At 37.5% G+C, this 11,394-nt stretch overlaps 1 protein-coding gene across 1 annotated transcript in view; it reads right to left on the reverse strand.

Moving 5' to 3' along the window:
- Positions 1 to 285: 285 nt before the first annotated feature.
- Positions 286 to 11,394, reverse strand: part of HACD1 (3-hydroxyacyl-CoA dehydratase 1) — a 12,526-nt gene continuing 1,417 nt past the window's right edge. Inside the window, exons 2-7 of the mRNA XM_009649274.2 lie at positions 8,546 to 8,663; positions 7,317 to 7,335; positions 7,147 to 7,235; positions 4,361 to 4,482; positions 1,855 to 2,033; positions 286 to 368 (exon numbers count right to left, since the gene is read on the reverse strand). Of these exons, the coding sequence (XP_009647569.2) occupies positions 286 to 368; positions 1,855 to 2,033; positions 4,361 to 4,482; positions 7,147 to 7,235; positions 7,317 to 7,335; positions 8,546 to 8,663 (610 nt within the window). The remainder of the gene's footprint in view (positions 369 to 1,854; positions 2,034 to 4,360; positions 4,483 to 7,146; positions 7,236 to 7,316; positions 7,336 to 8,545; positions 8,664 to 11,394) is intronic.

Genomic DNA, 11,394 nt, shown 5'->3' on the forward strand with positions numbered 1-11,394 from the left:
CACAGAATCAACTATTCCAATTCTTAAAGCTATTTGTCAGCCTGTTGAGAATAAGAAAATAATTTGCTGAAGAAATGAACAATTAAAAATCAAAGTGAAACAAAGGATGAAAAGGTAAGTCTGAAGATATATTAACTGTAAAAATAATACAGTCCATGCTATTTTATGCACAGTTGTTTATTCTTGTTCCATGTTTTAAAACTTGGACTCAGAAAAATCACAGGAAGTTTTGGTTTTTTACCCTCTTTTTTTTCCATTAAAAGCACCATAGTTACACGGCTTGATTCAATCGTCCTTTTCCACAATCACTTCTCCATGAAGCACCCTTCTTCTCTGCCGCAGCATGTGGAAGTAGAGTTGTGGAAATACTTGATCGAAGCACAAAAGAAAGCAAATTAGATTAAAAAATTCAACAGATCACATAATGGAAAAATACAATTTTGCAGAATGATGAACTGAGGAAAAATAATGGCACACAGTGCTGCAGTTGGTTAAGGTAAATAATAGCAAGTCATCAAAATTGCAGTGAGTTACAAAACAATAATTACTCAAAAATCAGACAAGGCCCCCTAAACGTATACCCTGTGTTCAAAGAACTTCCTTCCAACACTTCCTTTCTATAAACAGTACTTAATCACTTTCTGGCAGTGCCTGACGTCTTCAAATGTGTACTAAGGTAAGCATGTTTGAATTAAGACTTTGAGGAGGATACAAGTTTACCCTACTTGTTCAAGTCTGAAGTGAGAAGCTCCCTCTCTCCTGGCCCTCTGAGATCTATTATATTACTACCCTTCCGATACATTTGATCCTTATATTTAATGGATAGAAAATCGGATTTATTCCTGAAGCATTAAGTTATATAAACAATTGTAGAACCGTCAGGAAGTTATGATAGCTTTGGACATTTTTTACTCATATAAATCTCTCCTGTTGGCCTTCATGGTTTCTTGTGACAAAAAATTTCAGTGTGTTGGCATACCATGAACGTCCATGTTTAAAGTCAACTTCTTAAAGGAATACCTTTTATGGATGCAGATAGCAAGCTCTTTTAAATTCAATTCTCCTGTTTCTCAATGCCTCTCCCTAATCTCTTGCCCTGTTTCCAGCCTCATCGTCCAGATTACCTAAAATATTCTATTTGCCTAGTTTAGTCTAGCCCCATCATGGTGCTATATTTGAGTCGGGTTACTTTCTCCTTGTCTACACTGCTTAGGTGTCAGTGGAAATAACACTGGGAGTGCAAGACAGGTAGTCTCTCTAACCTTAGCTCTGGTTAGCCAATTGATCTGTGGCTTCTGGTATCCAGAAGTACAAGGACAATCTGATTAAACCAGGGCCTGAAGTATGTTCAGAGAGGTTTGGGGGGTGGATTTCTGTGAAAATGAAATCTTGGAGAATACTGCTGCAAGTTTTTCCCAAGCATGCTCAAATGGTGATTTTCAGAGGTGACATGTAAATGGATATTAACAGCAATAAAACCAAGGCAAACCTCTGGCACAACTTGCAAAACAATTTTTAAGCCATTGCTTCAAAGTACCAGAGGCACTAGAAATTCTCAGTGACACAGTTACAGACATTTCTGTGTGTAAGCAAAAAGGTTTTTTTACTTTGTCCAAGTCTTAGAAATGTTTTTAGCATTTTCACTGAAATTTTTAAGACAGCTTATGTTCAGAGGCAGATAACAGGATGGAAAATTTCAGCCTAACCAATTAAAGCACAGCAAAGCTTGGGACAATGGAAAGCAGGTTTTTATAGTAAAAAGTGTTCAGCAACTTTAACTACAGGCAGCGTTACCAGCATTGCTGATAATTGATTATTGTGCTGTTAGCGTTACTACAGTTCAATAATACTTACATGGCACATAGGAGAACATTACAATAATAAGGAAGTAATAGTAGTCAAAGGAGACATTGTACTTGTTGGGAAGTCTCAGTGAAAACATTCCTGTTTTCTTCACATAGGGTAAAGCAGCATATATGGTTAGCAGTTCACCTGCAACTCCAGCAGGATACAAAATGATAAAAAAGTTGTATCTGCATTAAAAAAAACAAACACCACATTGTGAGAAACACTCCATGAATTTAAAATTGCCTCTTGCTATTATTAGTGGCACAGCAATGTATTACAGTAGTTTCTGCACCAAAATCAAGGACCATCTCCGGACTTGGCACAGAACACCAGTTTCAGTTGCTTTGGATAGCGTTGCTTAGGTTTACAGAGAATGCATTCCTCAGTCCTTTTATTGAAAAATAGTGAATTATCAGAATGTTTGTATGTCTTTCTAATACTAAAGAGTAGAAACATTCACAAATTGGTAGTCTCCAGTAATGTCTCTTTTTTTTTTTAATTTATTGATCTTGCTTCTGTCATCACCAACAGAATTCAGACCAGGACTGGATCCTAAATTATGATGATCCTATGTATCTTTGTCACAATGCACGCACACTGGGTCAACTCTACATGTTATAATTTCTTTGAAGATAACGAAAATGTTTTACCCACTGCCACATGGGAAATCCAAATACTACTACATTTACCACTAATGGAAATGAAAATAAAAAAGAAAAGAAAATGGAAGTGCCAGAAACTTATTAGATCCATTTTAAAACAGGAAGAAGATGTTAAAATGAAAGTCAAAGGCATTCAGCTTAAAGAAAATGTGGTTTGAACGCCACAGGCCACAGAGGTGGTGACAAAATGAAAAACGTAATCAGTAGGGTTTGTGCTGTCCTTATGCATAGTGCACCGTGGAGATGCAGTTTCCCCTAAGGAACAGCTCTCGAGTTCCTGCAGGGAACAGCAATGAGAGCTGTCGCACAGAGAGAAAGGTACAGTGTGCACTCCATAACCAAAAGAAATGAGATCCAAAACAGCAGCAACCAAACTGAAATGCTCCTAGGAGCAAATGGGCTTAGAGGACTCACAGGTCAGAGAACAGATTAGGGAAAGTATAAGAAGGAACTGATGCCATGATCTACACACAGTTTGTCTCCGTGCAGCAAAAAAACCCCAAACCAAAACAAAATAAAAATTCTGAACTAAAATTTAGAGCATACCTATTCCATTAAGAATGGACAGGCAAATCTTTTACAATTACAAGATAAAGATCAGAAATTTCCAGCTCCCTTGGAGTGCTGAGTTTATTCCCAGTTGTGCTGTTTGATTATCCATAAATCTTGATGGGATATTTTGGACTCTATGAAAAGATAATACATTTTCAAATGTTTTGTTTATCATATATATCACCACATATCTCTGCTGTGAGAATGTCAATTTTCCCTATTGTCGATTACAAGGAAACAAAAATTCTGTCATTCGAGACATACTTTTTGCCATCAAGTCAGTGTATCTGTCAGTGTAGTACTTTCTGAATGCATTTCTCTTTCTGAAGCCTACATGAAAAATGATTAATGAAACTAGATCTGATTATTTTTAAGTTTGCCATTTAGTGCTTAAGCATAACCAAGCCTACCACCTTAGGTATTAGCAAAAAAATGTATTATAAGAATGGACATAAATATCAGACATATCAAAGAAGTGCATTAGAAGCATCAGAACTGCGTTATCTATAAAACAAAAATAAAGGAAAATAAACAAACACTTTTAAACAAACAAATTTAAAATTAAACTCTTTTAAATATGAGTCGCCTGTGCTGAATGTAGGTACGATATTTTCCTTCTAACAGTGCAAGTCTGTCTGTCTTACATATATTTTTCAAATAATGACTACAGAGAATACCACTCTTCCAGTTAAGTCTCCTGATAAACATGCAGTCTCTGTAGTATCTCTGATCTAACGGCCAACCTTAAGTATGCTTCAAAATCAAAGCAGTTTTGGTATGGACCACACTTTTTATGTGGGCTAAACTAAGCCGATATTTAGCTTCACTACATGAATATAACCTTACAAAAGCTCTGATAAAGCAGAACTTCACATAAAGTACTAATATGCATAAGATTGAGTGACAACAATTCCAACATTTTCAAAGATCTGAAATCCACAAAGACTAGCACAGGTGCTTAATTTTGGGCATTGTACTCGAAAGCATCTTAAGGAGTCATACTGTAAGTTAAATGATGACTCCAAAGATTAAAAAAAAAAAAAAAAAATTAAATTAAAGCAGAGTTCAAACTGTGAGACATAGAAAGCAAAGAACAAATCACAGCCCCAAATGTCAACTAAAATATTTTTTAACATTTTAAACCAAATAACAATGATCCCAAGGACTGAAAGCAACTGACTTGCACTCTGCTGACACATAACCAAAGCTCAAACATCTGCTCTCCTGTGTGTTAGCTCAGCATGCGTGAAACTAACATGCACAGAACCATGAGAAACTGAAGTGCAAGACATCTCCACCTGGCCCATTTAATGAAGTATGGCAAATGGTTGAGCAGGTTGAATGTGTAGAAGGAATATCGAGTAATCTCTGTCACAGTCCATACGACCAGAAAAAGAATAACGCTCTCCTCATTCTGGATCTGCAGAAGTATAAAGAACCAAGACTTTCTTCATCCTTAAGCTTCTTTTCTGTGCAACAGACTTCTGTTTAAGATATACGGAACAGAACTAACATCTTGTAAAGAAAGTAAGTTTTGGCATAAAAGTGATATGCTGGAACCATTACCATGTACAGTTCTTTATCATATATATTTACTAACAAACAGACATTTTGTAAACTGACCAATCTTTATCTGTTAGGCAAATATCAAAATATAAAATCCTATAATTGAGCTTATTCCTCCTCTTTATTCTCTATCTGCATTTTCACAACGCTTTCTGTCTCCCTCTTTTTATTTGTGGTTGATTTAGTTATTTATTTTCTTACTCCTCAAAACAGCGAGAAGAAAACAACACAGAAAATACGTTTCTTTCATAATCAGTTTTTACCCATTCTGCATTTCACTGCTCCATCTCCTAAGACTTTCTCTTGCTTTTTATCTTGCTTCTTCCTGACCATGAAATGCATGTCTCCATGAAACTTCAGACAAAAGGAATTGCTTAGTATAATCTACCAACTGGAACTAAGTTGCAGATCAAATTTGGCAGACTTCAGGGAGCTGTAAGATAGTTAAGGAGCTGGAACATGGATGGATCCCTAAATGTAGGTAGCTGGTAGATCAGGAGCTTTGGGTAAATGCACTCAACAATCCAATTTAAGATTCAAATTCTGAGTCATTAAACTGCCTCATCGGTAGGTAGCACACCTATCTGCTGTTTCAAAACATCGGTTCTTTTTCACTCCGAGTGGACAAATAGACAAAAATCCCCAAACATAGAGAAGGCACATGGGGATCTATTACAAACACTACCTTCTGAGAAGAAGAATTACACGCAAGTAATTTTCTTTTCTTTAAAAGGGGAGGAATTTTGTAATACAATTCCATGCCTGAAGGCTGAAAAGCTCCAGGGATGTCTGTGAAATAAAGTAACACAAGTTTTGTTAAAATTACAAAAAAGGGAAATTATTTTTTTCAAATAAAATGCAACATGGTGACAAAGCTTAATACTTCTCAAAGATGCTGAAAGTGCAAAACTCTGTCAAAAGTCAAGAAAAATCACACGTGCTCATCACCTCATAAAATTGTGTCCTCGATGTGTCAAGGAAGGTGCACTTTTAGTGACAGGATCTCACCAACATCACAAAAGGAGGTATGAAAATACCTCCAAACTCACAAATAGCAACAACCAAAGTGAAAAGATAGCCAAACAAATAAGCAAAGGGAAAGACAGAATTAGGCTGTTCTTAGCCTCATGCAATTAGAGGCAAACATCGATAACCCAAACTTGGATTCATGTCACAGTGCTAAATCCAAGCAGAAGAGCTTTAAACAAGTATGCAGAGAATTCCTATCTGTTGCCTTGCAAATCTCCAGTCAAGTAGAGAGATCTGGGTCTGGCTATTATCACTAACATGCCTCTCACCACCTAAAGTGACCCCTAACATTCATGCCTGCTAAGCAATAACAGCGTGAAATACAATCAGACATACATTCAAATGCATTTTATCTTGGACACAGCTTGAGCCACTGTACTGAAGACAGAGGAAACAAAAGAAATTACTGGATATGCCAAAGACTTAATCCACTGCAGATAATAACAACGTGACAAAATGCAGTGCTTTATTCCTGCATTCATGTAAACAGTTAATATAAAAAAGTTGTTAATCTGTGAGACATTTTCCTTTAAGAGAAAAATGAAAGCATTTAGTTTACACACACACAAAAAAAAAGCTATGAAAAGCCTACTGCGTGCTAAGAAAAGCGACGGTAAAGGAAAAGATGACATGTAGAAAACAAGTCCTCTGTGAACTGAAACAACGGGATTTGACAACTGAGGCAGGTGCTATGTCATCCCATCAGCAGTAAAGCAAGTGCCATCTGCTGGTGAGACAGTTTAATGGCTCAGCTTTTTAAGTTTAAAGAAATTCAGGAGCAGAGACTCAAAATCTGTCACTTAGTTCCTATATGCCCTTCACAGAAAGCCGATCTCAGAAACTGAACTGAACGGGCCATCTACTAGCTGTAACAAGTCAGCTTGTTTCATTCCTGCTAACGAGTCACTAGGCTTGCAGTAACCACCTACAGCCAGGCAAATAAACTATTGTCATTTATACAGGACCTTAAGAGTCACTGTGGCATGCTGGATGACTTGATATATTTTTAATGAAAACAATGCAGTGTGCATGCCATCAAATGTTAATATTACCACAACATTAACATCTTGAGAAGGTTCCTAAAATAACTTGCAAAGTCACAACCATGTTTATCCAGGTAAATTCAACTTAACACATTTTTCTTTTAGATTAATTCGGTAAGTGCTAATTTAAGTTTCTGAAAGGGAAACAGTAACACCCTGGTAGATTTGCTGGTAAATAATAGCAGTAGTCATTGATCTCACTTAGGCAGACCACAGCCGGCACAATGCCGAAGACACTGATTCACAGCTAAGACCCAACCCAGTCTCCTGGGTAGAAGCACATAAATTCCATCCTGTAACCCCAACTTCCAAAGCTGCACTCAAATATGTAAGTATTCTCTGTAGGAATGCCATTAATTTTTAAATTGGTCCTCCTGGTGAAACAAGAACTGTATTAATAGCTTCTCCATAAAAACAACCAAACCACGACTTGCTCACGCACATACCTGTTTTATACTATGTGCAATGAACCACACCATGAAGATTCTTGAACTCACTTGGACCCCAGTCACAAGCACAGATGTGCGAACTATTCCTTAAAAAGAGAAACATGTTATCTCTGTTCCGCAATTCATGTTTTAATTAGTTACAGGAGAAACTAAAACAAAGAACTCACCAACTGCACAGTGGACTACCTGTAAATAAAAATAAGTTAGAGGTTACTGATGTACAGTATGTTACTATCTACACTATAAACATGGCCTTTTGATATTAAGATAAACCTAGGCTTAATTCTGAAGAACAGTTTTTTTTGTCTCCAACTAACAGTCTTTAAAAGAAATACATGTTAGAGCCCTGGCAACCAATACTGTGGTGGGCTCAGTATCTAATCTGTGCAAACACATGAAAGAGATTTATTTTCCTAATTAATTGTATAAATTATGTATTTAGATACTTACAAAGCATTTATTTTTTCAACTAGTAAGTCTCCCTTCCCATTATCTGATTCAAAGAAGAATTTTACAGGACAGTGTGGAGGGAGTCATGTAAGGGATGCTAAAGGCACAGCAATTTTAAAATGTTCCCTATTCATTATAAATTAATAACATAATTATAATTTTGCCAATGACAGCTATGAAGTAACATTTAGCAACTAGAGTGCTTTTCATTATTTTGACAGATTTGAGTAGAATTACTTATTGTGAAAGTTTAATAGCGTAAAAGCCTATATATAGCTGGCCACGTGATTTTAATAGTTGCTTGAGCTACAGATGTTATAGGCAGGCTGAGAAAAAAAGTTAAAATGTAGATAGGCACTCTTTGTTGTGCCTGGGAAAGAATTGTGAGTGCTCAATACACCCAACAGTTTCATTCCATAGATGTAGCATAAACTGAGACCACTAGTGTGTAGTTGGCAAAAGTCGTATTATTTAACGAATACTTTGCACAACTTGCACAGACTCTGTTGTAACGGATTATATGGGGCATGTGAATCCAGTTTGGAAATAAGCAGAAGCAGGAAAGGCACAGAAGAATAATGAGTCTGCTATAAGGAATAAGAGGGAAGCTATCATCTCTGGGATGGGAGATGAGATTATCTACTAAGCTAGAGTGTTGATCTGCTGGCTGGAATGCCTTCAGAGATTTTGCCTTTTGAGATAAAGACTCTCAAATTAAAGCAGTTCCCAGGCAGTATTTGACGTAAAGAAATGTTAGAATTCAGTTTGAAGAAATGTGTCCATTTGTTTCAACTCATCACCTCCTCCCCCCCAAACATTCATTAAATAATATAGTAAAAAGTACTTTAAGTACTAATACAATATTTTGATACTAAATTCAGGCTAATAATGTCTTTTGCCTATGATATGCAGCATCCAGTAAAGCAAACTAATGTTTAAAATTTACCTCAAGCAAAGCAAATGTCTGGAAAAATTTAAGCGTCCTTTGAACGCTTCTGAATAAGCCTCTATGTGTTCCTTTCTGTATATAAAACCGCACCATGGCAATACCTAATACCAGCCACCTACAAAAGAAAGAGAATGGATACATTTCAAATTAGAATTCTAAAAATATCCATCCACTGTAAATAATTTAGTAGAATATTTTCTTCACAGAATATCTTTGCTTCTTCACTTGTCAGTGTTCTTAGGAGACGATTAAAAATATCTTTATACATAAATATTATATAATGTTATGTAAACATTACACTCTTTTATCTCTCTACTTGGAAAAGGATAGAGAGTGACTTGTTTACCTTCAGAGGATTGACTTGAATTGAGTGGGACACCACCCCCTTCCCCCCCTAAACCATGGGTGCATCAGACTTTTCACTACCAGTGACTACCTATTTTTACTGTTAAATCCTCATGCATCTTTTCTGTGAATTACTGTTATTTGAAAACACGCAAGGAACTCGGCACTGAAGACACCGTTTTGGGTCACAGGCTTGTGTAAGTAAAGGACTGGAACCTATGCACATCATTTTTACAGTTTTCATGGCCCTTCAACTCCTAATTTTCAGAGTTAACTAGTGATCTGAATGCTTCTATTTGTGATTGTCCAACTGAATTTACCATTATGATTCAGTTTTCAGAAACGTTGAGAAGTCATGTTTGAAAACCAGTCCTCTCATTGTACATAAAGCCATGGCAAGCGAGCTGTATGGCGACATGAGCGCTGGCAAAGGAAGGACCCAAGTGACAAAGCAGAGGGGTCTGAGAAATACTCAGTGGCTGATCGGGAGCACACATAAACATTCGGAGAAATATTTATATAAGCATTTGGATAAATATTTAACACCTCTCCTGTTTTAATACTCTTCCCTAAGCGTAAGGTGCTGGCTAACGTTGGAAATACTGATCTTCGGTCAGACCCGTTATGCTGTAACAGCAGGAGAGTCGCGTGGATCGTGACAGCTCTCTGTTTGCCTCGGATGGCACATACTTCAGTATCAGCCCCTTAACAACTCTCACACACTGTGCCTACTGCTACGCAGTCACTCGGTGTGGCCCATTCCAGCACTTCATGACGGCATTTCAAACTCACTTAGTTAGTCAGGCTTCCTTACGCATGAGGAATGATTCCCCTACTTGATTGTTTGTACTTTAAGCACAAGAATCCAATCTGCCAGTGCTCAAAAATTTGTGTGTGTCCCCCCCCCCAAGTGTTACTTGGATTTTATACCGGATTTTAAATCCGAGCACATTAATTTGAGGTTGTCTTCCCACCACTGTGGAAAGTACTGGAATACCACTGGTAGTCCTTCACAGTAAAGCTGCCCTGTTTTGTAGTGAAGTGCTTGACAAGAGGAAGGTGACAGTGAGTTTACATCCAGCTGGCAGCACAAATGGTGACAGCAACAGCTCTCTGTCCTAGCCCTGGCCTGAGAAGTCATAATACATCTAATCTAACAAGGCATTTTCTGCACCCCATTCTGTAACAAAAGGGTTGCTGAGAGAAGTAATCTTGGACTATACTCAGAAGCAAATACTGCAAATATTTTTCTTAAATAAATTTTTGTTTGGACACGAATTTTTGGAGATCTATTTACTGTCAGTGGCTTTGACTTTGGATCTCAGGAAAGCCCTTGTACTGAGTATTGCAAATCACCAGAAAATGGAAAACACTTTCCGTAATAAAGGTAGCATTTCCATTTGGGACTTTCAATAAGATTGGGTACTGATCTATCATTTTAGTCCCTTAAACCTTCGTTAGAAAGACAGGTAAGCTGCAGTTTTTTATTAGAATGGTTGTTAACATGAAATTATGTATTAGTTTGTTAAAACTCTAGAAACACTTTGCTATATTGCACTGTCTGGACAAATGGACAGATATACTGTTCTTGTTACTTATTTATTCTGTGTAGTGCCCCTGTTAAGTATTGCTCTATTTCAAATGTTTATTCTTCTCTTAAATTATGTCTGTAAAAGATTATAAGAATTTGTTCCTATCTCTTGTTTCTCTGTTTCCACATAAAATATGCAATTTTGCATGTCTTAATCCCTTTTGAAGTTAATGGAAGACAGGAGAGAAGGAAGCGGGAGATACTGAATCAGCACCTAAGGTCAAAACTAATATGGTTCGATAATCTTCCACAGACATATAAAAGTCAGTGGCAAGAGTCAGCGTTCATTAGCAAATTCACACATTGAGCACGAGGCTGGGAATTCAATGAGGTAACATTAACCTGCCAGCTAGAAAAAAATTACGTTGAGTAAAAGCACTTTTCAAAAGGTGCTGCTGCAATATATAAGCAGGCTGGAATATGTGCTCAAGGTTCACAGCTGCTAGTGAGAAGAAAGCCATTACGATCATATTCCTGGCTTTCTGCATCAGTACTTCAACTCCCGCTTCAACTAGAGCGTAGCAGCTTTGCTCTACGGGGTTCAAACGGCAAAGAGTTCACCCACCGGTAACCAAGGTAAAATTGTGCTTGCAATGAATGTCAGCCTGGAGGTTATGAAATTGTTCTTTCTTAGTTTTAAGCTTGTGGAAATTAATAGTTTGGGGTTTTTTCCCCCCGAGAGTTAGTGAACAGGACAAATTTTCAAGGAGTGAAAATACGTGCTTCAAGCACCAACAACATAAACCTGAGCACTCTTATGATCTGTTATTCAAAATAAATACCCACTGTCCTCAAAGCAAGGCATGGCAGCACCAGCTCAAAGGAGCCCCCGGGGTTACACACAGCCCCTTCCCCCTCCACCCACCCCTGCTCATCACTGAATGCCCGCCGGCGCCGAGGACCGCCCTCG

This window comes from Egretta garzetta, unplaced genomic scaffold (genome assembly GCF_000687185.1).
Source record: "Egretta garzetta isolate BGI_Z169 unplaced genomic scaffold, ASM68718v1 scaffold641, whole genome shotgun sequence".
NCBI classification, from domain to species: Eukaryota; Metazoa; Chordata; class Aves; order Pelecaniformes; family Ardeidae; genus Egretta; species Egretta garzetta.